At 44.2% G+C, this 27,679-nt stretch overlaps 1 protein-coding gene across 4 annotated transcripts in view; it reads right to left on the bottom strand.

Annotated features, from left to right (window-relative positions):
• DOCK1 (dedicator of cytokinesis 1) overlaps positions 1–27,679 on the bottom strand; it is a 547,152-nt gene that overhangs the window by 110,526 nt on the left and 408,947 nt on the right. For all 4 annotated transcript variants that reach the window (XM_024253415.3, XM_024253416.3, XM_054523055.2 and 1 more), the window contains exons 30-31: positions 6,231–6,309; positions 1,692–1,792 (exon numbers count right to left, since the gene is read on the bottom strand). In XM_024253415.3, the coding sequence (XP_024109183.1) occupies positions 1,692–1,792; positions 6,231–6,309 (180 nt within the window). The remainder of the gene's footprint in view (positions 1–1,691; positions 1,793–6,230; positions 6,310–27,679) is intronic.

The raw sequence follows: 27,679 nt of genomic DNA, 5'->3' as shown, positions 1-27,679 counted from the left end.
AAATGGTGGGCCCTGAATCACCTAGATTAGAATGCTGCTTTGCCACATTCTAGGTGTGGGACTGGCCAAGTGGCTTGGTCACTGTGTGTGACCTTCCTTATCTGGAAACTAGGGCAGATACGAGGGCCTAAGGAATGGTTTTGCTTTTTAATGATTATATTAGAAAAATGCACATGAAATGCCTAGAAAGTCACCGACATAAAGTACAGGCTGAGTAAATGATTTGCTGAAATACACTCATGCTTTGTTTAATGACAGGGATATGTTCTGAGAAACATGTCACTGAGTGATTTTGTTGTTGTGTGAACATTGTAGAGTGAACTTACACAAACCGAGATACTACAGTCTACTACACACCTCGGCCATACGGTATAGCCTGTTACTAGTCTACAAACCTGTACATGTTTGTAATGTACCATGTGACTACAATAAATACCACAGGCAAATGTAACACAATGGTGAGTATTTGTGTATCTAAACAAAGAAAAGTTACAGTAAAAATACAGCATGTAGTCTGTGGTTATGCAGTGTGTGACTATAATTCCTTCTTTCTTTTCTTTTTTTTTGAAAGGGGGTCTCGCCATGTTGCCCAGGCTGGAGAGCATGGCAATTCACAGGTATGATCATGGTGTACTACAGGCTTGACCTCCTGGGCTCAAGTGATCTTCCTGCCTCAGCCTCCCAAGTAGCTGCTATTACCACTACTGGCTGAACACCAGAGCCCAGCTCATGACTATAATTCTTACTCTCCAGAGATGATGTGCTTTGGATTTGCCTTGAAAGTGAGATACAGACTCACAGGATATAAGAGCAGCTGCCACCTTCTGAAACTCTTTCTGGAATCTCTAACCTCAGCTAGCAGCACGGAGTTGGCCAAGCCTTAGAACAGTCGAGATATTGCAGAGGTATTTATAAAATGACAAACAGGGACTGATGACTCGGCAACATCAAAGCAATTTCAGAACTCTTCTCAAAAGGACTTATGAAAGGAACACCGACAGCAGTGAGAAATTAGTGAAACGGAGGCAGAAAGAGACGAAGCAAGACCCTCCGGGTGTCCAAACATGAGAAGGAAACCCATGCAACAATGGTGCTTCTTGATACTGAATCATGAGCGGTGCCTGATGCAAACTGGGGTTACAGAGCTGGAGGAGCCGGTAAGGATCTTGGCCTTCATGAAGCTTTGGAGAGGTTTATTTACAATGACACAAGGTGCCACTTCAGTCCATTCAAAGCTCCTGCCCAGAAGAAGACAGGGGTTATCTGCTGCCAAGAAGGAATCACCGATAGCTCTAACTCCCCAGTAAATTGTTCAACAATCCCAACAGACCCAAGAGCTTTCATCAGAAGCTCCTTTCAAGTTGAAGAATTAAGCAATAAAGTAAACCACATGCGAAATGACATTGGAATAGTGCACAGCAAAAGAAATTATCTCCAGAAGCTGAAATTCTGCGTTGCACTAATAGTCTTGGATTACACTGACCTGGAACCTTCCAGGATGAGTCCTGCAATTTTAGACCCTGATTCATGGGTTAGAAAAGGCAATACCTGATTTGTGATTTAAAACTACCCTTTCATTACACCGTGATTACATCTCAATTTGTACCAAGTTGGCTTAGAAACGACATGAAAATTATGCTATTAGAGTTGGAGGCTCCTGCCTGCAGTTTCAAAGCTGGATGAGAACTTACTTGTTAAGGATTTTGGCTCTCTTGGCACTTGAAAAATTCTCCAGTTGCAGGGACTCTTGAGTAAGGAAAGCAACAGCCAGGTGAAAGTAGTTGTTCCACAGCTGAAAACCAAAAAGGAGGAGATGCTAAGTTGTTGAACAGCTTGATATAGGATCTCAACAATGCTCTCAGACATTTACCATTTGCTCAGCACACACTTCTGAAAAGTTAAAAAAAAAGCCCACACTCACTCTATACATGTTGCTAACCAGCCACCCACGGTGTAGTTCAGGTCTGAGTGTGTGGGCTCGGAGATTACGGTGCAGAAATTCAAATCCTGGCTCTACCATTTACTCAGACTCTAACCTCTCTCTGCCTCAGTTTCCTCATGGATAAAATGTGAATTTCAAGAGTATCTATCTTATAGGAGTGCTCAGAAGATCAAAGAAGTAAATATATGCACAGAATTTAAGGCAGTACAGAGCATGTGTAAGCACTTCATCAATGTTAGCTCTTTTTTTTTGAGATGGAGTCTCCCTCTGTTGCCCAGGCTGGAATGCAGTGGCATGATCTCGGCTCACTGCAACCTCTGCCTCCTGGGTTCAAGCAATTCTCCTGCCTCAGCCTCCTGAGTAGCTGGAACTACAGGTGTGCACCACCATGCCTGGATAATTTTTGTATTTTTAGTAGAGATGGGGTTTCACCATGTTGGCCAGGCTGGTCTTGAACTCCTGACCTCAGGTGATCCACCTCCCTCAGCCTCCCAAAGTGCTGGGATTACAAGTGTGAGCCACCATGCCTGGCCAATGTTAGCTTTTGTTAATGTAATTATGAAGCTCCTCACTTAAGAATAGTATAGATTTCCATAATTTAGGACTCTTTACCCCCAAATCATACATACACTAGACAAGGAAAACAAATGTAAAAAGATCAAACATTTCTTGTTTCAATAAACCCATATTTCAAGGGTTTATGGACTACATATATGTGGTTTAAAAGACAATGGCCTTTAGAAGAAGAAAGTTGTGGGTCTCAGTTTTCTCATTTACAAACCAGGGATAATATTTATTATATCAAAGGAGATAGCTGCAAAGAGTTCTATGAAAATAAAGTGTGAACGTTATATTGACTCTATTTTTAATTACCTGAGAAGTAAGGGGAAATTTAAGAGCATTTGCAGGATTTGAGAAAAGTCTGTTGAGCTTGCATTTATCCAACACTTCCCATGAACAGCACACTTTATATAGTAATAACACCAGCTCATTTGATTACCACAGAATAACCAAGTAGGTGTTGTTATCCCCATTGCAGAGCTGAGATTTAGAGACCAGCCCAAAGCTACGGGTAACACATGAAGCACAATGGGGGTCTGAGCCTGGCACCCCCAACCTCAGAGTCCACAATAGGGCTCTCTTTTTTTAGCCCCCTTTATAAAGAAAAGGGAACACCAGTCAACAAAATACAAGTCGTTCCTTTTGTTTTTGGGACTGACACCTCCCACCCATTTCAGCCTAGCCACAGCACCGGCAGGAATCACTGGCTGCAGCCACCTGTATTCTGAGAATCATGGTCAGGGGCTCAGTCAGAATAGGACCCATGCCTGCAAGGACCCAGAATAGATTTTAATTTCTACCTGCTCCTTTTAGCAACAACAACAACAGCAGCAGCAACAACAACAGCAACAGCAACAGCAACAACAACAAAACACAAATGCTTCTTTTTAAATGACAGCTTCACCAACTCCTAATTCTTTCTGTTCCTATGTGGGACCAGGACTGCCTATGAGCCAGAACACTCATGGTAGTGATGGTGGTGTTTAAATTAAGATCTGTTCTGGGTACACGCAGACATGGGTCCCATTCTAGATGGGCCCCTGACTGTGACTCTCAGAATGCAGCCGACAGCAGGCAGCGATTCCTCCTAAACCCTCCTCAAACAACAATAAATATGTGTGTCACACCTGCCAAGGGGCGAAGCTCTATGTGGGCCCTGAAGCACGTGGCTTGTAAGGTGTGTGGGCTCACGGTGAGAGTCCAAGGGGCCATCCTCATGAAACAGGACGAAAGCCAGGGAGAACCAACATGTTGAGAAACAGGCTCCCCCACCAGAGCAGCCACAACTAAAACACACGGGAATCTACCCAGCAAGTCATGTGTGAGACCTGACCTAGAAAAAACCAGAAAAATGGCAAAACAAATACTTAAATAGTCTAGTATGAGATGGGGAAAAAAAATTCTGCAAAGTATTCCCTCAAATACCATAAACTTACTCCAAATTTATTTATCAATTCAATGGGATTCCAGCTAAAATCCAAGCAGTATGCTTTTAAAAGAGAAACTCAGCTATCTGATTTTAAACTCCAAATGAAACAGGAAATGCACAAAAACGGCCAAGATAATTCTGCAGTAGAAAACGAGTGGAAAAGTAGCGACTCGGCTAGCTGGGTACAAAGGTATAAGGATTAAGCCTCTATGATAATAACACAGAAAATGGAATTTATACACACATACATTTATAATTATGTTAATTGTAGCATTTCAAATCATTGGGGAAAGAGTCATCTATTCATGAAATGACGTGGGAAAAAGCGAAGTTAGATCCTTACCCCTATACTAACTACAGAAATCTCAAATGGATTAAACACCTGAAAGGTAAAACAAAAACAAAAACACAAAACCACAAAGGTATTAGCAGATCCTAACTAACACAAAATAGTAAAATTTAGAAGTATATAATATTAAGGCAAGGAGAGATTTGCCAAGTAAAACATGAAACCAGATAGCTGTAAAAGAAATAACAGATTTCACTACAGAAAAATGAAATATTTCTATGTGATAAGCCTAAACCCATGCCTAGCCTATATCAAGAATTCCAACTTATAAAAAAGAAAGACAGCCAAATACAAATGTGAGGAGAAGAAACGATCAGAGAATTCACAGCAGAAACCCACACGGCCACTAAGTATTCTTAGCCTAAATAATCATCAGAAAAATGCCAATAAAAACAAAAATCAATCATTTTAAAGAAATCAGTGTTGAAGAAGATTCTAGATAGAAAGTGGCTACTCTCAAACAAGGTTGGTGGGATGGCAAATTGCTAAAATCATGTTAGGAAGGAAATTGATCATTTTCCATTAAACTTAAAATGTCATATCATTTGGCCTAGAGATCAACCTTTTCCATAGCAATGGGTGTACTAAGAGGCACATGTATCACAGCCCTCACGGTAGCACAGCCTGTGATTGTAAACACCTGGAAACAGCCTCTAGGTTATCAGTGCAGAAATGGCTGAATAAATGTTGGTACATTCATATCGTGGAATATGACAGGGCTGAAAAACACAGAATATGATCCAGTTCATGTTAAAGGCCAAAAGAAAACACACACAGGCCCATATAAATGCTGAAAGCGTGACAAAGAATTCAGAACAATGAGTTAAAAGTTATCCCTGCAGAGGGGCAGTGAGAGGCAGCAAAGGGTTAGGAAGGAATGTTTCCTATTTTACCTGCTAAACTGATATTCAGCACATATATATTGTATAAAGAGAAAGCATGTTATTATGACATATGAAAACAGGCATTCAGCAGAGAAAATGATAAAAAATTTTATAAACAAGTAACATGTTTAGATATACGGCACCTGATAATATTATTATCTAATTATATCCTATAATGCCAATACAATAAACATTTAGAATTAAAAAATTATAAAAATAAGGGCAATGCAAATGAAAGAGCATTGGGGAAACTTATTATTTGCTATGGGGTAACTTATTTTGGGGTTGGATCACCCAATGGGTGAACAAAAATCCTTTGGGTTCCTTTTGAGAGAGTGAACCATCTTGCCCAGGAAATAAACATGCCGTTTGTATCTGCATGCTTTTCAAAAATTTGTATACTTTACTAAAATAAACTAAGTAATAATAATGACAGATAAAATCATTACTAGCAGAAACACATCCAGAGTACAATGGAAGTGAGAGGCAAAATCAATCCTTACAGCATGCATGCGCGCACACACACACACACAAACACACACACTCTCTCACACTGCATTCACCAAAGGAGCATTTCTGATGGACCATGGGGTCTGGGGGGCAGGGTCTCTGGCCTGGTAAAAGCCACTGCTAGTAGCACAAGGCCCAGAGAGGATATGGGGGGAACACAGAGTTATAAAAGCAAACTGAGCTCGAGGTGCAGACCTGTGTCTCCTCCTCTGCTGATCCTCCCTCCACAGTAAGATGGGCTGAGACAATCTTGGCAGACACACACACTGGGACTTGGTGGCCTCCCTGCTTGGAGAGTCCCTCCTTGTCACTCTGATTCAATAGCTTCCCTCTGAAACAACTCTATCTCTTTCCTTGCTAAATTAAGCAAATACTCCAAAGGCATAATTTTCACTCCTCAGGTTCCAATAGTATATACTACAAATTCCATTTCTGCATCTTGGATGGGAGACCAATTAAGTTCAAGGATTAGAAATACTGTAAGATATTGGCTCGGACCAGCAATTTGTTTTAACATGATTTCTCAACAAAGGTCGTGTCTACCTCTTCTCTTACCTGTAGCTCAAAGTTGGCTTGATCCAGAAATTTTTTGTTCAGCATATCTGCATACTGATTAATTGCTCGCAGGAAGACTCTGAAAGATCAAGAGAAAATTACATAATTACACACTTACGCTCTGGCACTTCGGTAGGTTTGGCATTTCAATTAGATACAATCCCAGACTGTCTGGAATGTGAACTCTCCAAGTCTTGCGCAAAGCTGTGAGGTTTTGCCAATGAAAACATCATGGAATTATATGCAGATGTTCTCCAAATTAATCAAGGAAATTAGCACATGCAGGATGAAAGAAACAGACCAAAATAACAGCTTCTGAAAGTAACATTTGAAAAGTATGACTTAAAAAAAAATCTAATTTAAAAAAAGAAAAAAAAAGGTGCAAATTAAATCTTTTTCTCAAGTTGCCATGTCTTAATGTTCTATGATTCCATTGATCTTTGCTTAGCTGGCGTTTTCAAGTTACCCATTTGAAAGCACTCTTCGCAAGGAGCTATCAGGCTTGGAAGAGGTTGCTGCAGTATCTCTAGGCTTGGAAGCATGGCTTACGACTCCAGTATCATTGGCCTACTTTCCACATGCTAATTTTGACCACTATTTTACTAGAGAAAAAGTTAAAAGCTTTAGTAGACATGAAAGTGATTTGACAAGAATTTTCTCAGAACTTTTAATTTCTTGATTCATTGATAATGTATAATTTTAACACTATAATACCATGACTTTATATACTTTTTATAATGAAATATACAATTTGGGCAATCACACATGACTCTAGAATACCATCTCTCACATGCTTGTTCATTCAACAGATTTGTTTTATAACCCTTGAAAGTGTTTACAATACTAAAGCTCGTCCACTACTTTTTAAATGGCCCTTTTCCTTTTGCACAAAGGCAGGATGTAAGAAGAATTAGTATTAGGTCACAGATAATAAACTTAATTCCACTTTCTCTATTTAGACAGCAGGGAGCAGCCAGAGTAGAAGGGAAATGTAGGTTACTTACCAGTAACTGCTGTCCTCTGACAGCGTTATCTCTTTAGCTAAGCGTGCCTGGAGAAGCTCCCCACGCCCTGGCCATGTCACAGCCGCTAAAAGGCAGTGAGCCAGGGAGAAGAAGAAATTCACCACCTGGGGTTTTAAGGAGGTCTCCATCACCACCTGCCACCACCACCTCCCGCCCATCACCCGCTGTCACTGCAGATTCTCTCACGCTCACACTGCGTGCCGCTCTGAGAAAGGGATTCGCAGACATTATTTCATCAAGAAACCGATCAGCTAGCTCTGGGACCAAAACAGCTGTGACAAAGGGCCTGTGACAGAGTTTGCAATTTTGGTCACTAAAGAAAACTGCAGGCGGAATTATTTGACTTCTTTCCTGGGGACATTAAAATATAACCAGAAAGGAGGAATTAGTGTTTCTAAGTGACTATTAATGGAGGGACGCGAGCATTGCTGCCTTGTCCATTAACCAAGAACACAGGCTGGGCAGCAACACTCCTCAGCTGCAGGGTTGCCAGATTTTGCAAATATAGGATGCCCGGTTAAATTTGAATAATAGCTCTTATTGCTGAATTCTGTAATTGATTAGAAAAAAAAAAAAAAAGCTGAATACAGGACATTTAGTGCATCCTGACAAATTAATACAGGATCCAGGACAAAAGTTGCAAAATTCAGGGCATGCTTTGTATATACGGGATGCCTGGCAACTCTAATCAGCCCTCCAGTCTTGGGCTAGGGTCTGTCCTGTTACCTTCAGCCCCCAGAAGTACAAGGTATGAGCTAGAGAGATGGTCTAAGTAACCCACCTGACCCTTGGTAACTGTGTTGAGAGAGCCTCTGAGGATATACATGCAGCAACCCCAGGGTTCACAGAAGAGCTCCCAAGTGTCAGTGGAATACACCTTCTTGTCATTACAGGGTGGGCTGTGCCATGATGCATAAGGACACAGGGCTTCTGAACACTAACACAATTTTTTTTCCCCCTTAATTTTTTCCTTCAGGTTTAGAACTCTGCTATTCGCAGAGTACCCTAGGGTCCTTATGAGCTTTAAGAAGACACTCTTTCCAGCCCTCTATGACAATAATGACCAGTTTACTAAAACACACATTATTATTATAGGGTAATTATTGTGCCTCAAGATAGCACCCAAACAGTTGCAATATGCTGCTTCGAATTAAGCTCTGGGACAACTGCAGCTAGTTAAATAAAGATAGTTCTCAAAATGACTTTTAAAAAATATCGGCCGGGCGCGGTGGCTCATGCCTGTAATCCCAGCACTTTGGGAGGCCAAGGTGGGTGGATCACGAGGTCGGGAGATCGAGACCATCCTGGCTAACACAGTGAAACTCCGTCTCTACTAAAAATACAAAAAATTAGCCGGGCGTGGTGGCGGGTGCCTGTAGTCCCAGACACTAGGGAGGCTGAGGCAGGAGAATGGTGTGAACCTGGGAGGCGGAGCTTGCAGTGAGCCAGGAGTGCGCCACTGCACTCCAGCCTGGGCGACAGAGCGAGACTCGTCTCAAAAAAAAAAAAAAAAAAAAGTCATGCTAAAATAATTTGAAGGCTGAACAAAAACTTTTTAAGAAACTGATGACTGAGAAAGTGCAGGGCTGAGAGGTAGATTCTGTAATTCAGATTCCCTATAAATTTTTTAAAATGCCGGGACAAAAACAACATGGAAATTCAAGTAGCATGAGGAAAATTGAAGGAAAGATCAAATAAAACCATAATCAGTGCAGTAAACAAAGATCAGATGATGCTTGGGCTCAATGCATCAAGGGCTGCATCACTTGCACAGAAACTTCCAGGACATGCATAAATGATATCCTACAGCCCACATCTGATGGGATGGAAACACAGTTACGCCCCGGGCCAATCACTCAACGAGGCAAGGAGAAACATAACCAGAGACTAACTTTTAGGTAAGAAAATCTATTAGTGGGCCGAGTGTGGTGTGGGAGGCTGAGGCAGGCAGATCACCTGAGGTCAGGAGTTCAAGACCAGCCTGGCCAACATGGTGAAACCCCATCTGTACTAAAAAAAAAAAATTACAGGCTGGGCATGGTGGCTCACATCTGTAATCCCAGCACTCTGGGAGGCCAAGGCAGGCGGATCACAAGGTCAGGAGATCGAGACCATCCTGGCTAACATGGTGAAACCCCATCTCTACTAAAAAATACAAAAAAATTAGCAGGGCATGGTGGTGGGAGCCCGTAGTCCCAGCTACTCGGGAGGCTGAGGCAGGAGAATGGCATGAACCTGGGAGATGGAGCTTGCAATGAGCCGAGATTGCGCCACTGCACTCCAGCTTGGGCGACAGAGCGAGACTCCATCTCAAAGAAAAAAAAAAAAAATTAGCTGGGCGTGGTGGTGTGCACCTGTAATCCCAGCTACTCAGGAGGCTGAGGCAGGAGAATCACTGGAACCCGGGAGGCAGAGGCTGCAGTGAGCTGAGACTGCACCACTGCACTCCAGCCTGGGTGACAGAGCAAGACTCCATCTCAAAAAAAAAAAAAAAAAAAAAAAAAAAAAAAAAAAACTATTAGTTACTGTAATTCATAAGTTATTTCCAATAAATGTGAAAGTAGGGAAAATAAATAAGAAAATCATATTAGAAGCTTTTACATACCAATCCGCTTTCTGTTACAGAGGAATATGAGAAGGATCGCAAGCTAAGCCAAGTGTTTGGATGGGAGGAGCCTTGCCAAACTAAATGAAGGGCTCCACACAGTGCAGGATCATAGTCCTTTGTCCAGCAGGCAATTCTAGGGCGTGTGGGGTAGGAATGTGCCTGACTCTGCATCCTGACGACTCTATCTGTGCTGGACACTGCTGGAGTTGGGTTTAGGTAAGAGAAGCCCTCCAGATTGTGAGTAAAGCATAGGTATCTCGAAGGCAGTGGCCACATCTGCTTGTTCACCCAAGTGTCCTCAGTGCCGAGTCAGCATTTGGTACACAGTATATGCTCACTAGGTAACTGAGACAGGAATGAATGAATAAGTAGATGGAAGAGTAAGTGAACGAATGAATGGATGACGGAGCTGGCTCAGAAGGTCAGGCTCTGGCCCAAATGAGAGGCCTCAGGGAGGCTAGAGTATTTGGTTGCCTCTGGCTCTCCCTGAGTCCTTGCAGAAAACCGTGTAGGTTTTCTGTGGTGGGATTCAGCTCTCTTCAGGTTCTTCTTATGCAAACTTCTCATTAGGGATTCCACCAGAAATGCCAGAAACTCAGGGGGAAGGGATCAACCACCTTGTGAACCACACAAATTAGGTCTTATTCTGAGCCAGGAGAATTAATTAATTAATTTCTTAAAAAAAAAAAAAAAAACAAATGCTGTGAGATTTAAATGCTTTCAGGAACGCTGTCCTAAAAATGGTCAAAATCTATGGAAGGATTATTTGTAATCTAAATTCAGGAGATAAAACCAAACATAAATAATCCAGAAAGAATCACAGGCAAATTATGTCAACCTAAAAAGATTCAAAAAGCCATAAGGTCTAGAAGCCTGTGAATTTTATTTTTAATGGCTCAGTGGAGAGAAATGTTATCTCTTCTTGGTAATTGATTCCTGTCTCCAGGAAGTCAGAAGCATCATCTTTATCAAACCTGTCATAACATTATCCACTTAAAAAAATGTGAGACCAATAGGAAAGGGAGATGGGGTCACTCCTAAGCCAATGCAATTAAAGCAACAACAAACCAGTAAGCTTTCCTGACTTCTTTCTCTGCTATCCCGGACATTTAACCCCATTAGAAACAAAAACTACTAATTCTTGACAGCGTCATATATGAGTTTAATTGTAGCCTACACATACACACATTTGTACAATTAAAATCTTAATTCAAGTGTATCTATCTATCGATGGCTTCATGTCCATTTAAACATGGAGCTACCTGACCTTCAGAAAGTTGTTCAACACCACCAAGACATGAGAAGTATGTGAGGGAACAGACATGTTAATTCGTTTGATTTAATCATTCCACAATGAATGCAGGTATCATAACATCGACTGCATACCATACACGTACACAATTATTATTTGTCAATTTAAAATAGAATTTTAAAAATGTTAAAACAAAAAAAATGTTGCTCAAGTTTTTGAGATCCTCATCTTCTCCACTGACAAATGAAAGCACTCAACCACAGTGCCTCTAAGCTCCCTGGAACTTTGAACCTACAGGTTTTGTTTTTTTATTTTTGAGATTAAAGGTAAGGAAGAGGCATCACCATATGATACAAAGTTATTTGAACACTGATATGATCTCCACTGACACCTTACAAAATGTAAAGTCGCATTTGGTAAAAGAGAAAGACAAGCCCTGTGCATTCTGCAGTTCTGCGCGTCTTTGGGAGACAGGCTGGTGTGGCCGGCGAGGCTCTGCCTGCAGGAGGCACCTGACAAGGTCCAAGCCTCTCCGCAGCATGAAGGTTCTGGAGGAGGTCCCACCAGCCTTGCTTTTGTTCTTGAACAAAAAGGGCGGGTAGATGCAGTGAGTGGGCTCCCGAGGGAGATCATCCCCCAAAGCTGCCTATTTGGAAAGCCATGTGCCAGTAATAAAAGTAGCATAGTCCTAAATAATTATATGTTAATTGAGCTGAGGGGAACTTAGCAAGTGAAAAGTAATCAGGAACCAATTTAACTATTCCAGGCTCCTGGCACAATTATAGGCCCTTGATTATGACAGAGCCTCAGGCCCTTCTAGCACCCCTGTTACCCAGTGTTTGCTGCCAATAAAACAGGAAGATGAGGAACCTCATTACTACAGAGGGAAAATGTGGAGGAAGGCATGGAACTTCCAGCAGCTCACACAGCCCCATTTCTCACATTGTGAAGCTGTGGGGGTATTTAAATTCCTTCCCTAAACTTACTTTAAGTTACATAATTAGCTTGTACACTTCAATATGAGGGCATTTAAATCCCTTCGGCATGAAGACAGGCTGCTTTGGGGGTGGAGACGATGTATCTTTTAACATAATGTTTTACCCAAAATGGGTGGGAAAAAAGGAAACAAGTTAAAAGTGACACATTCCTCAATCCCTGCAGAAAAACGAGTCTAGCAACAGTAGCTGGGAATAGGCAAGTTGAGGTGAAGTGATAACAGAGATGCAGAGAATGTCACTTCAGTTCCATGGAAGGAGAGATAATGAATGCTTCATCTCAGCCGGTCCGTCTCCTGGCACCTCCCCACACTTGGCAGGGTGGCTCCTTCATCCAGGTGGTGACTCACATGGCCAGCAACTTCCTACCTTGGGACCTTGACTGGGAAATGAAAACCATATGTGCGGAAAGAAGTGACTTCTAAGAAAGACCCCCCAGTATCACAAGGGCAAAGTAACGCAAAGCTGGGGGCCTAGGTGGGATCTGCCTCGTGTCTTTGGAATTTGGGAAATGGTGGGAAGACCAATGTCACTAGAAAGTTTTGGGAAGGAGGTGAGGGGGGTCACCTGGGCCAGACTGTGAGAGACGGGGATGGATTTGGGAAATGGTGGGAAGACCAATGTCACTAGAAAGTTTTGGGAAGGAGGTGAGAGGGATCAACTGGGCCAGACTGTGAGAGACGGGGATGGATTTGGGAAATGGTGGGAAGACCAATGTCACTAGAAAGTTTTGGGAAGGAGGTGAGAGGGATCAACTGGGCCAGACTGTGAGAGACGGGGATGTGGGGCTCTGGAGTCTGCATATTTGCTTGTGGGCAACAGGGGTGGAGGGGGTGCCTGAGGATTTTAAAGCGAGGAAGGGACCTCTGGGGTCATGAGCAGGAAAGCCAAAAGATTTCATTGCTATTATTTCCTGTCTGCACTACAGCAAGTTTCTTTTTTCCAAGATTTCCTTTCTTTTCTTTTTCAAATCAATAAAAGCTTAAACCTCCATCAAACTCTTAACTAAAACCTAAATTGCCCCAGACCTTTCTTCTGGTCAGCCCTGCTGGACACAGGCTTGGGCTGTGATGCCGACAAGAATATAGAGGATTCCCAGGGCGCGTCTGCTTTAGCCTGAGACCGTGTCATCCCCACTTGGGTCTCCATGAGCCGAGATTACTGGGCCCTTGTCTACTAGTCTGATGCCTGCTAAACAGAGTGACGTGCTGGATGCACACCATCCCTGTTTCCACCAAAACAGCATTCCTGGCCAACGAACTGTCGTGGGCCAAAGGTAAGAAATCCTGAAAGCAGTCAGTTCCCAGCCACCGGTTCCTCCATCCTCTCCCACACGACCACCTCTAGTTTCTGCTGCTTTGCCGCTAAGCATTTGGTGAGCGCCCCCTAAGTTCCAGACACTGTCATTGCTTTCACACAGATCATGTTATTTAATGCTCACAAGTCTTGCAGGGTATGAATCACCCAATATTTTACAAATGAGGAAATGGAGGCTTTTGGATGCATATGCCACATCGTGTATACCACCCATTTATCTGTTGATGGCCACTTGAGTACGTCTACTTTTGGCAACTGTGAATAATGTTGCTATGAACATCAGTGTACAAATCTCTCTTCAAGTCCTTATGTTCAATTATTTTGGATAAATATTGAGAAATAAAAATAAAATCCTAATTTTCCCAACGGACTGAACAGACTCCTTCTTGGCCAAGGGGACTCCAGAGAAGCCTTAAAAACTGAATCCGGGCCGGGCGCCGTGGCTCACGCCTGTAATCCCAGCACTTTGGGAGGCCAAGGTGGGTGGATCACCAGAGGCCAGGAGTTCAAGACCAGTCTGGCCAACATGGTGAAACCCCGTCTCTACTAAAAATACAAAAATTAGCCGGGCGTGGTGGCAGGCGTCTGTAATCCCAACTACTCGGGAGGCTGAGGCAGGAGAATCGCTTGAACCTGGGAGGAGGAGATGGCAGTGAGCTGGACTGCACCATTGCACTCCAGCCTGGGCAACAAGAGTGAGACTGCATCTAAAAACAACAACAAAAAACAAAACAACAACAAAAAAAACTGAGTCAGCCCATGACCATGATGGGATGGGAGGTTGGACCCGCTTCAGTATACCCTTTCCTTAATAGCCTTTAACCAGAATTCTCTCCTAAGAAGGAAGCAGAAACTGGCTCTAGAAAACAAGAAGCAGACAATTCATTCCTATATCACCTTTAGCCACTTGTCTGAGCCACAACTGGACTCTCCCTCCCTCTTTGCAGTTTCCACGTGACAGCTTGCCCGTTTGACACTGCATGTCCTCCTGCTGAGAGGCCACCGACTGCAGGGTGGCTCTGGCCAGTCTAAGGAGGATGTGCAGTGAGGGTTTTCGTGGTCTCTGACCTTTTGACATCAGAGGGCCAAAACCTCCACCCTCGGGTCATCCTGATGCTGGTATTTTTTTAAACATGGGATCCACGAAGAGGCATGGCTCAACCACATATGCGTGTGTTTCTCCTTCCTTAATATTCATGACTTCTTCTATAGCTTATTGATTATGTATACTTAGCCAACCCACTCAGCATAAATTCCTGTCTCATTCCTCCTCCCTGGAAGTGCTTGCTCTTGGCAGAAGCTGGAGGCTACGCTTCCTAGTTTGCAGAAAGGCTGGCCTGCAGGCTACAACCCTTTATGAGAAATAAAGCTCTGCTTTCCAAATTTATGAACCTCACGATTCTTCAGTTGACGATACCCAGAAGTGGAATTGCCAGATCATGTGGCAGTTCTATTTTAAAGTTTTAGAGGAACCATCCTACTATTTTCCATAGTGGTTGTGCCATTTTACATTCCCAGCAACAGTACACAAAGGTTCCAATTTCTCCACACCCTCATCAACACTTGTTATTTCCCTTTTTTTTTTTTTTTCTGATGTAGCCATCCTAATCAGTGTGAGGTGGTTTAAATAAAATTTTATTAGAACACAGCAAAACTCCTTTACTACGGATTATCCAGCCATTTCCCCACTACACCAGCAGTGTTGAGTAGGTGTGCCTGTGTTGGTCCTTTAAGGAAAATTTTGCCAAGGCCTGAAAAGTTGTGATTCAATTCTGATATGTCCTCTCTACAAATTTTGAAGAGTTCTTCACCTACTTTCTTTTGGTGGGGAGTCGGAGAGTTCACACCTGTTTCTAGGTCATCAAAAAATAAAATTTGTTGATCGAAAAGACCTTAAAATGCTCCTTCCAAAGCTTAGAGTCAATTAGCCACTTCCAGCCCTAACGCGGAGTTAGCAAGTGTTGGGATAAACCAGTCTGGAAATCAAGGTAGGCAGGTTCCCTCAGCTTCACCTCCAGAGCACCAAGCCTGTTCTCACTAACAGTCTAATTTCAGGATTGTGTTTTAAATATCATAAGGCCACCCACTCTCCCTCCACTCTCCACCACTTGGTCCTTCTTATTCGCCTCTACCTCCTCCCAATCCTGCCTGGTCCACCTATTTCAACTTCACAAAACAAATGTTGATGGATTCAGCAGCAGCTTGGGTAATGAAAAAACCATCTCCAAGACAAATACATCAGAAATGCCCAGCAGCGAACATCAGGAAGTGAGAAGTCTCTACTGCTGGGGGAGGCCGCGAGAGAGGGCAAAGCCTGACTGTAAGACTCCATCCTGGCAAATAAAAAAGGGTCCTGGGTAGCCCCAGAGTCCCTGCCCCAGCACCCCAGTATCTGCTCACCCCAGAATCCTCGCCCCAGCACCCCAGTGTCTGCTCACCCCAGAGACCTCTGCCCCAGCACTCCAGTGTCCGCTCACCCCAGGGACCCCCGCCCCAGCACCCCAGAGACCCTGCCCTAGGACCCCAGTGTCTGCTCACCCCAGAATCCTCGCCCCAGCACCCCAGTGTCTGCTCACCCCAGAGACCTCTGCCCCAGCACCCCAGTGTCCGCTCACCCCAGGGACCCCCACCCTAGCACCCCAGAGACCCTGCCCTAGCACCCCAGTGTCTGCTCACCCCAGAGACCTCCGCCTCAGCACCCCAGTGTCCATCCCTCAGGCCTCCTCCTTCCTCTCCCAGGCTCCTCCTGTTGTCCTGTGATCACTAATTGGATGAGTGAAGGACAGCCATGGATGGGCAGAGGAAGCAGGGGAGGTCGGGGTGACCGTGCCCCATCCCTCGGGCACAGGACAGGTTGCCCTGGACGCTCTGCTTGCCGAGGTGTAGGAATGTGCGTCATCAGCTGCCACTGGAGTCTTTTCCTAGTTCCATATGCATGGGGGATGGGAACAGGGAGTTGAGAGTTTCTGCTTGGGGTGAACAAACATTCTGGAAATCAACAGTAGTGATAACTGAACAACACTGTGGATGTAATTATGCCACTGAATGATACACTTATAAACGGTTAAATGGCAAGCTTTGTAATGTATGTATTTTTTCTTTTTTATTGTGGTTACATATATATATAATATTGATTTATATATATATAATCACAATAAAAAATAAAAAACACAAGAAGGAAAGAGGGCATTTTTCAGAAACTGTAGGCATGGGAGTCATAATTTTTCTGTTCATATCTGTACCATTGGTGTGACTCAGTTTCGTGATTAAAAAATAAATCAAAACAACCCGGGAATAAGAATCTCTAACCTTCACTTCCCAGAGAACTAGATCTCTCTGGAAGTAGGTGGGGTGTTAATAAACAAGCATAAACAAAGACACACCCAGAAGCCCAATCACGACAACCAGAGACATCGCATCCCTGCTGTCCCTGGCATCCCTGCCGTCCTTGCTGTCCCTGCCATCCCTGGAAAGCCTCTGCTCACCAAACACCACCCAGGACAGCGGTCCCTGCAGGGAATGGCCCCTGGTCTACAACAATACATTGAGGGTCCATCTGTGCAGAATCTTTACTCCCCACAGCATCCAGCAACGCATCCTTACAAAAACAGTGTAAATGAATCCTAGTGAGCCCAGAAAAAAAGGAAGTAGTAGGAGGCCTTGAGAAAACTGTACTGTTCAAGGCAGAAATGCTTAAGAGAAAATAAGATCCTTACAAAAGAGAATGCTGCTTTCAAGGTATTTCATGCTCAGCATACACCAGTGATGCTTAAAATTTATCCGGGTTCATTTTCAAGACCTGCTATGGACACTGTAATCATTTAGCATGCTTATGTCATTTGCTCAAGGCTCATTTGCCACAGGCTGAAAACTGAGACAGATTTTTTTTTTTTTTTTTTTTTTTTTGCCCATTTGTAGGAGCCTAGGTGCTTGCTACCTGGCAGGTGGTGACATTGTCCACATTTTCCCATTCTCACTGGTGCTTGGCAACTTCTACTCACTACGCATTTAGTTTCACTCAAGCCAGGCCTGGTGGGTCTCTCTATGTGGGGTGTGCCCTTGGAGAAGAGCTACAGGAAACACACAAAGAAATGAAGAACTAGAAAGAGCAGGAGCCTCATGGTCATAAGTGATCTATAAGTGACAGGTCATACTGATTCATGTCCTGTCACTTATAGGCTGTGCAACCTTCCTCAAGTTAGATGACAGCTCTGAACTCATTTTCCTTATTGAGGTCTTGAGAAGGAGATTAGAAGCCTCAGTGTCTATAGAGAGGCTGGGTCCTACCAGCTGTTCAATAATTGGTAGCTACTGTTGAAAGCATGGTAAAGATACAAGAGATGGCGGCTTCTGTCATCTTTGCTATGTGTTTCCAAAGAGGTCTCTGAAGGATCTTCTCAGCTTGCAGTGGGCAAAGGAGAATTGAGGAGATTAATGTCCATGATAGCTCGGCTGTTGTCAGAGCTCTTAGGAAAAGAGAAAGTCTTGTAGCTGAGAGCTTTCAGCTCTTTGATTTTATAGTGGCTCAGAATTATCATCATTCAATTATTGAGCGCATGGGACTTTTTTCAACTGTCATTGTTTATGTAATATTTCTAACTCCTTTCATTATTATTTGTTATAGTGATCTATGATTATGGATCTTTGATGTCACTCTTTTTCTTTTTAGACGGAGTTTCGCTCTTGTCACCCAAGCTGGAGTGCAATGGCGAGATCTCGGCTCACTACAACCTCTGCCTCCCAGGTTCAATAGGGTCTCCTGCCTCAACCTCCCCAGTAGCTGGGATTACAGGCGTGCACCATCATGCCTGGCTAATTTTTGTATTTTTAGTAGAGACGAGGTTTCACCATGTTGCTCAGGCTGGTCTCGAACTCCTGGGCTCAGGTGATCCACCCTCCTCAGCCTCCCAAAGTGCTGGGATGACAGGTGTGAGCCACTGCATCTGGTCTGATGTCACTACTGCAACTGTTTTGGGGTGCCAGGAACTGCACCCATCTATGACAGAGAGCTTCATGGATAAATGTTGTGTGTGTTCTGACTGCTTCACCGACTGCCCTTTTCCTTGTCTCTCTCCCTCTCCTCAGGCTTCCCTATTCCCTGAGACATAACAATTGAAATTAGGTCAAATAATAACCCTACAATGGCCACTGGGTGTTCAGTGAAAAGAAGAGCCGCACAACTCTCTCTTGAAATGACAAAGCTGAGCGAGGAAGGTGTGTACAAAGTGGAGACGGGCCGAATGCTAGGTCTCTTGTGCCAGTTGGCCAAGCCGTGAATGCATAGGAAAAGTTCTTGAAGGAAATTAAAAGTGCTACTCCAGTGAATACACGAATAAGAAAATGAAAATGAAACAGGCTTACTGTTGAAAGTATGGTAAAGATACAAAAGATGGCGGCTTCTGTCATCTTCTTTGCTATGTTTCAAAAGAGGTCTCCGAAGGATCTTCTCAGCTTGCAGTAGGCAAAGTTTAGTGGTGAAACTTTTTTACGGAGAAAGTTTCAGTGGCATGAATAGAAGATCCAACCAGCCACAACATTCCCTCAAGCCAAAGCCTAATTGAGAGCAAGGCCCTAAACTCTGTTCAATTCTGTGAAGGCTGAGAGAGGTGAGGAAGCTGCAGGAGAAAAGTTTGAAGCTACCAGAGGTTGATTCTTAAGGAAAGAAGTCATCTCCATAACATAAAATTGCAAGGTGAACAGCAAGTGCTGATGGAGAAGCTGCAGCAAGTTCTCCAGAAGACCCAGAATAGACCATTGACGAGGGTGGCTACACTAAAAAGCAGATTTTCAATGTAAATGAAACCACCTTGTATTGGAATATGTCATCTAGGACTTTCATATGTAGGGAGGAGAAGTCAATTCCTGGCTTCAAAACTTCAAAGGACAGGCTGACTCTGTAGCGGGGGGCTAAGGCAGCTGGCGACTTTAAGTTGAAGCCAATGCTTGTTTGTTATTCTGAACATCCTAGCGCCCTTAAGAATTATGCTAAATCTACTCTGCATGTGCTCTATAAATGCAAGAACAGAGCCTGGATGACAGCACATCTGTTTGGAGCATGGTTTACTCAATGCTTTAAGCCCACTGTTAAGACCTGATACTCAGAAACAAGATGCCTTTCAAAAATATTACTGCTCATTGACAATGCACCTGGTCAACCCAGAGCTCTGATGGAGATGTACAAGGAGGTGAATGTTGTTTTCATGCCTGCTAACACAACATCCATTCCGCAGTCCATTAATCACGAAGGAATTTTGACTTTCAAGTCTCATTATTTAAGAAATATATTTTATAAGGCTATAGCTGCCAGAGATAGTGATTCCTCTAATGGATCTGACCAAAGTAAATTGAAAACTTTTTGGAAAAAATTCAGCATTCTAAAAGCCATTTAGAAGAGTCATGATTCACGGGAGGAGGTCAAAATATCAACATTAACTGGAGTTAGGAAGAAGTTGATTCTAATCTTCATGGATGACTTTGACCGGTTCAAGACTTCAGAGGAACAAGTAAATTCAGATGTAGTGGAAACAGCAGAGAACTAGAATTAGAAGTGGATTCTGAAGATGTGACTGAATTGCTGCAATCTCATGATACAACTTGAATGGATAAGGAGTTCCCACTCATGCTTATGAGCAAAGAAAGTGGTTTCTTGAGATGAATCTACTCCTGGTGAAGATTCTGATAACATTGTCGAAACGACAACAAAGGATTTAGAATATTACATAAAGTTAGTTGCCAAAGCAGTTGGCAGAGTTTGAGAAGATTGACTCCAATGTGAAAAGAAGTTTTAGTGTGTGTAAAATGCTATCAAACAGCATCACATGCTACAGAGAAATCTTGAGTGAAAGGAAGCATCAAATGATGTGGCAAATTTCACTGTTACCTTATTTTAAAAAATTGTCATAGCCACCTCAGCCCTCAGCAACCACCATCCTGATCAGTCAGCAGCCATCAACATTGACGCAAGACTCTATCAGCAGAAAGATTAAGACTTGCTGAAGCCTCAGATGATTGTTAGCATTTTTTTAGCAATAAAGTATTTATATTAAGGTATATACACTGTTTTTTAAGACATACTTTCCACACTTAAGAAAATATTTTATAGTGTAAACATAACATATATGCACTGGGAAACCAAAAAATTTGTGTGACTTTATTGCAAAATTCACTTTTTCGTGGTGGTCTGGTACCACGATATCTTGAATATATAGCTTTGACTGAACATTCAAAGAGCTAAGATATAATCACCTACCCTAAGCCGAAGAACAGTTTTCACTACTTTGTCCTTGTAAACGAATTACTCCTTTCCCATTTTGTAGTTAAAATCTGCTGCCTTTTCATATCAAGACCATCTGGTCTTTATTCTTTCCTGGGCATACAGGAGTTTGGCTATCAAGAAACCCTGAGCGTCCTCCTTAACAAAAGCCCAGGCTTGAGATTTGGAAAGTTGGATTCAAGCATTGGTTGGTGTTGAGAAGCAGGTTAATATGGTGGTTAAAGCAGGGACTCCAGGAATAAACACCCAGAGATGAAATCCAGGCTGTACCACTGACCAGTTGGCTGTGTAAACATTGAGCAGATTTCCTTAGATTCTGCATCCGTGAAATGGGTGTCAAGAGCACATCAGCCTCCTAGGTGGTAACCATTAAATAAGCTCACGTTGCATAGAGTGCCCAGAACAGTTCCTGACACACAGTTAGCAAAAGGAAAGACTTAGGAAGTCTGCAAATAACTCTCAAGTACTCAAACGGCGAGTGCCAGCTTAAAGGATGTGCTACTAGCTTGTCAGCTGCTTGCCAATCTTTAATCAGAAAACTCCATTCCATGAGAGTGACCTGGGTGGGTGCTTCGGCTATTCTTATCTTGATCAAAAGCAGAAACTGCAGAATAATAATAGTTAGAAATTATTTTCTGTTGTGAGCTTTGTGTTTTCTTAATGAGTGTAATGATTAAGAGAAATGGGTTCTCCTTGTTGAATTCCACACCATGCAAGGTATGTGGATGAGCTAAAATGTTTCAGGGACTCTCCCGGGCTGTGTGTGGATTGGACGTGTGTGTGTAAGAAGCCCAGTGTTGAAGGACAGTGCCCAACGCTGGACCCTATATTCTAGTGGCAAGAAGCCGTGAGTCTGGAGGATGCTGGTTCCCTAAGATGACTATCCATGCAAACTGAATCTTGCCTCCAGAATACTTTCTCATTTGCTTCTAATGAATCATTTATCAAGGCTCAGGGAGAGCACCTCAAATGACAGGGAAGGGGGTTTTATGAAGCCTAAGAACAGACTGTATGCACTGATTGTGCAAAACTGTTTTTCATAAATGTCTGTGTGTGTGGCTGACTTTGATCTAAGACTTTCTTTGATTATAACCTGGTAGCAAAGTGGTGAGATAACAGTTAACTTATACCCAAGGCTAGTGATGATCAACTCACAGTACCTTTAAAAAAAATAACCGAGTCTGTTGTGGGGTGGGGGGAGCAGGAAGGGATAGCATTAGGAGATATACCTAATGCTAAATGATGAGTTAATGGGTGCAGCACACCAACATGCCACATGTATACATATGTAACAAACCTGCACGTTGTGCACATGTACCCTAAAACTTAAAGTATAATAATAATAAAATTTAAAAAAAAATAACCAAAATATTGCCTTTGCTCAGCTCACAATGGTGGGGCTCTCCCCCGAGACAGGTGTGACTGGGTGCTGGATGAGACTTCAGCTGCCACATCTGCAAAATGGGTTTAGAAAGAAAGCTGCCCTGAGATGACATGTACATGGGTCCCCAGTCCCGCCCAGAAGCCCCAGTGGGAGCCAAAGGGGTTTGGAGACCCAGAGGCTGTCTTCTCCATCTGCCCTGCAAGAAATCTACTTTCCAGGCATTTCTGATTTCTATTATTGACAGAATTCTTTAACGAATGCCTAACTAATGGCAAGCCTGAGATGACAGGCAGGTGACGGTTAAGGCCACTTCATGTTTCCGAGGAGATGTGGCTGGTGCTGGATTGTCAACTGAATTTGAGATGGGTGATTTTTTGCTCAGCCCATCTCTTGCTGTTTGACACTTGAGGTCCAGGGTGGAAGACATCAGAAGCGGATTCTCCCCCACCGTGGGCTCCTGTGCTAGCATCTACCTCACACTCTTCTCCATGGCCTTGAGAGTATATTTGTTTTCCTGCTGTTCCTTCATCCTGGGACCACTCACAGCTAAGCTGGCAGAGCCACCGCTCCCCCTCCTCAAGAACCAAGAACCAGCTCTGTATGCAGCATCCTAATCCACTGCCCGCTCTCCCACGAGGATGAAGCAGCGCAGGGCCTTATTCCACAGGAGGCTTTGGCACCACACAGCAGTGAAGGAAGCACTGAACACCAGCTCAGATGCCAAATGCACCACAGGGGAGGAGCAGGCTTCCTGTTCTTCCCATGAAGGAGAAGGGGGCTCGCATTGATCAAGCAGCTCTAACATGCTACCTGCTGGGCCAGGAGCTCAGAAATGCCCTCTTAATTACTCTCCCCAATTTGCTGGTGGCAACGAAGAATCAATGAGGTTCACCACTTGCCCAGGTTACTCAGCTCGTAGGTGGCAGAACTCAAAGAAGCAGGCATGTGACTGCCTGTCCTTCTGTGCACCCCACGGATCAGTGGCCATGTGGTCTGGAGAAGGGGGATGCTGAAATCCAGACTCATCACCCACAGAGGAAGGCCCCACAGATCTACTCAAGCGCCTGGTGTTACACAAAAGTACCCTTTGTGGATAATGATGTTTGGCTTTTAGAAGATACATCAGAGAAACTGCAATTTAAGTGGCCCGCCTTTGCTTCAGCACAATTGGCTGAAAAGAACCACAAGCACTTTGCTCAGCCACCAGAAATATCCACAGGAGAGACATCCCCACCAGACAGGACATCTCTGAGAGGCTGGAGGGAGGCACGGTGCAAGACACACACCAGCACCACCCTTAGGCAAATCAGTAAACTCACTGGGCAGGGCGGCCATGGGGAAGAGAATGTCTCCTGTGACTCTGGTCTGACGTTTGCGCCTTACCCCTCATTTTTATGTTGAAGTCCTCACCCACGAGGTCCGCACCCAGCAGAGAGGGAAGTGCTGAACACCAGCTGGGATGCCAAATGCACCACAGGGGAGGGGCAGGCTTCCCATTCTTCCCATGATGGAGAAGGGAGCTCGCATTGATCAAGCATTGATCAATTATCCAGAACTTGTGAAACAGACTGGGGCGAGCACAAGGGGAAGACACGGTATCCTCTACAGCATGCTTTCTACATAGTATGTTCTCAGGTTACATCAGAGTGATTGATTATTGATTATTGATTGCAGTCTGTGAATAAGATATGCCCATTCTTAACAGCACTTTCCATTCTTGACAGTCTACTCAAGGGATCAGTACACTTTTTCTGTAAATGATCAGATAGTAAAGAAGTCAGGCCTTGCAGGCCATATGGTCTCTTTTGCATTTACTAATAGACTCTGCTATTATAATAGCGCAAAAGCAGCCACTGACAATAAAAAAAGTGAATGGGTATGGCTATGTGTCAATAAAACTTTATGTAGAGACAGCAAAATTTAAATTCATATAATTTTAATCTGTTATGAAATATTATTCTTGCCTTTTTTCAATCCTTTAAAAACATAAAAACTATTCTTAGCTGGTGGGACAGACACACAGACACACACACACACACACACACACTACAGATGGAGGGCTGGATTGGGGTCATCAGTCACAGCTTGTCAACCCCTGGTTTAGAAAATTATGTGTGTGCCAGCTGGGTGCAGTGGCTCATTCCTGTAATCCAGCACTTTGGGAAGCTGAGATGGGTGGACCACTTGAGGTCAGGAGTTCGAGACCAGCCTGGCTAACATGGTGAAACCCCGTCTCTACTAAAAATACAAAAATTATCCAGGCATGGTGGCACATGCTTGTAATCCCAGCTACTTAGGAGGCTAAGGTGGGAGGATCACTTGAACCCTGGAAACAGAGGTTGTAGTGCAGTGAGCTGAGATCATACCACTGCACTCTAGCCTGGGCAACAGAGTGAGACTCTGTCTCCAAAAAAAAAACCACACACAAAAAAACGGAAAACGAGAAAAAGAGAAAATTATAAAATTATGTGTGTGCCAATCTGCCATGGCCTATCATTCTTGTTCATTCATTCTTTTTTTTTTTTTTTTTTGAGACAGAGTCTCGCTTTGTCTCCCATACTAAAGTGCAGTGGCATGATCTCGGCTCACTGCAACCTCCATCTCCTGAGTTCAAGTGATCCTTGTGCCTCAGCCTCCCAAGTAACTGGGATTACAAGTGTGTGCCACCACACCTGGCTGATTTTTGTATTTTTTGTAGAGACAGGGTTTCACCATGTTGACCAGGATGGTCTTGTACTCCTGACCTCAGGTGATTGGCCCGCCTTGGCCTCCCCAAGTGCTGGGATTACAGGTGTGAGCCACTGCGCCCAACCTCTTGCTCATTCACTCTTTAAGGAGAAGGAGCATCCAGGTCATGTCTGGAACTGACCTGGTCTAGAAAGGGTGACAAAGTAAATTTAGCAGGGGTGGGGGGAGGGCAGGTTGCGGCTGAGGGGACGGAGGCTGCAGAGGTGACTGCGTGTCTACCTCATGCAGAAGGTGGGGGAGCCATCCACAGCCATGGGGAGTGGGCTCAGAGCACCTCCTTGGGGATAGGAGGGGCCTGTGCTCAGCCTTGGGGACCTAGGTGAAAGTGGGGTCTGGGATCAGGTGAAGGTCAAGAGTGGAAGGTACAGTTTGAACTCAATCTCCGTCCACTTATAAAGAAATCATTGGAAATCAATGAGAGAGCACTGAAGAGAGATTTAGAATAAGAACCTAAAAAGGAAGGCTGAGATAACAGCCTTGGAGAATGTCAGTATTTCTTCTGGGCAGAAAAAAAAAATGAGCTAGAAAGAGAGAGAGAAGACAGAGGATAGAGAAAGGAAAGAAGGGAGGGAGGGAGGAGAGGGGAGGGGAGGGAAGGGGAGGATAGGGCCGAGGGGAGGAGAGGAGAGAAGAGGGGTGGGGAGGGGAGGACAGGAGAGGGGAGGGAGAGAGATAAAGCAAGAGGGAGAGAAGGAATGAGACATGCCAGAGGGAAACAGGGCAAGATGCGGGGTCATGGAAGCTACTGGAGAAGAGCACTTAAAAGCAAGGGCTCCATCAACAGTGTCTGAGACTGGAGAGGGTGGTAACGTGGGCTTATTGATGAGGACACCATTGGTAACTACAGCAGAACAGATTTCATTAGCCTCATGGGGAGATGAAGAGTGAGTGAAGGCTGGGGACCTAGGGACCACTCTGTGTGGTCTGTCTGTGAAGGACAAAACAGAGGTGTCCACAGTGAGGGTGAGGGTGAGGTCAAGGGAGCTTCCCTGCAGTAGAAGAATCTGGAGGTGAAGGGACAATCGACAAGGAAGGCTCCAGAGGACGTAGACAGATGACTCGGCGCCCCAGATCCGGGGTTTCCTGGGGGTAGATCCATTCTACACCTGCCACACCTAGTGCTTAATAAATATTTCTAGAACAATCAAGTGCCTAAGTGAATGGCATCGTGGCCAGATTTTAAACTGAGGATCTGCCACCTTACTACCATTGTTATTCTTGTCTCTGTCTCTTTTCTCCCCATGTCTAGTTTCTGGCTCACCACCGTCCCTGGGACACCTCTGCTCACCCCATCTGCCTTGAGCCCATTCCTCACGCTGCTGTCGGGTTTACAGCCCCCACCTGCCTTCCCCGGCTCTGACCTCTTTCCGGGCTCTCCATCCTGGTGCACGGTGTCTGATTTGATGCTATAAAACCTGACAGGTTCCCAGCCACGTGGCCGCGCTCGAGGGAGCCCTGGGCATCTCATTCTACTTACGCAAGGACTTATGCAACTGCTCCTTGGCCACACTGGCCCCTGCGTGTTGGCGGCCCCTGCCTACCCAGCCAGCCACTGGAAAGACTTGAAATAGATTTTTAAACCAGCTCCACATCTGCCTCTGCTTTTCCTGCCAGATTCCTTTTCTTTTTTTTTAATGACCCCTTTATTTCTTCCATGCTCTTGTCTTAATCATAAAGAGGTGAGTCAAAGGTCAGTGTCCGCAAGGCCAGGCCCCAGAAGCTTCTGCTCTTAGACGGCTACTGGGACTGAGAGGAAGAAAAGGAAAAAACCTAATGGGTTATTGCGGGCACCGATGAGTGCACAAGGGCTCTGGCTTGTAACTTATTGACTCCTCTGCTACAACAGCCCACGAGGCAGATTCCGTGGCCTATATAACATGATGATCACGGTTCCTCCACCTCAGGGGTTGATTTAAGATGAAATGCGATGCCAGACAAGTGGACCACTGGACAAAGGCTAGCTAGCATCTTGCCCTCGCCCTCTTGCCCATCACTGGCAACCAACTCCTAGGTCATGCCAGAAGCACACATGGAGCAAAGACCAATGTCTGTCTGCAGCAGAGCTCAGGTTAAACACAATTGGTAAGGCAGAGCCGATCAGACACGTGGCCACATGACGCTCTGCTTCCAGGCAGGGCACTGGTGGCCCAAAAGCCACTTTCACACTTGACTGTGAATATGGGCTTTCCATGGCCCACAGGGGATGGAATTCAGGATTTCCTTGTTCCGTCTAGTAAATCGTATTCACCAGTATAATAGTTCCACTTTCCATGTAACTCCACATTTTACCACCCGAATAGGGCCACAGCGATGGTGTGCATTGACTTTGCTATTAACAGGAGGCAACTGGGTGATCATGGGCTAATGATCGTCTACCTTCTTAATGCTAAGTGACTTATTACCCATAAACACATGCGGGAAGTGCTCTGGGAAGCTCCCGCCCGCCGAACATATGCAAGTTAAGCTTCTTAATTGAAAATATAATCTGTATTGCAGAGATTAAAATATATTGGATTCATTTTGGCTCAATTCTTCCCCATTGTCCCACATACATTTTCTTTATGCTACACAATCAAATTAGTTCCCCTGCTACGGAAATTATTTCAACACAATAAACCAATTTTATAGTGAAGCTATGACTGAATGTCCTATTCAAAGGAAAAGCAAATCAGGGATGGAAACAGTTTTCTTACTGATGTGATCAGTATTTGCACCGCGCGTTTGGTGATCTCTCTTGGTTTTATCTTTTCTGATTTCTTCGTTTTCTTTTCTTCTCCTTTGTTGTCCTTGGGGAAGGCAATCAGTTTTGTGTGGTAGAGAGGAGGCAAGGAGGCAGATCCCTGCCAT

This window comes from Pongo abelii, chromosome 8, assembly GCF_028885655.2.
Source record: "Pongo abelii isolate AG06213 chromosome 8, NHGRI_mPonAbe1-v2.0_pri, whole genome shotgun sequence".
NCBI lineage: Eukaryota > Metazoa > Chordata > Mammalia > Primates > Hominidae > Pongo > Pongo abelii.
Note: the sequence above shows the minus strand (reverse complement) of the source record. Positions and strands in the feature narration are given on the sequence as shown.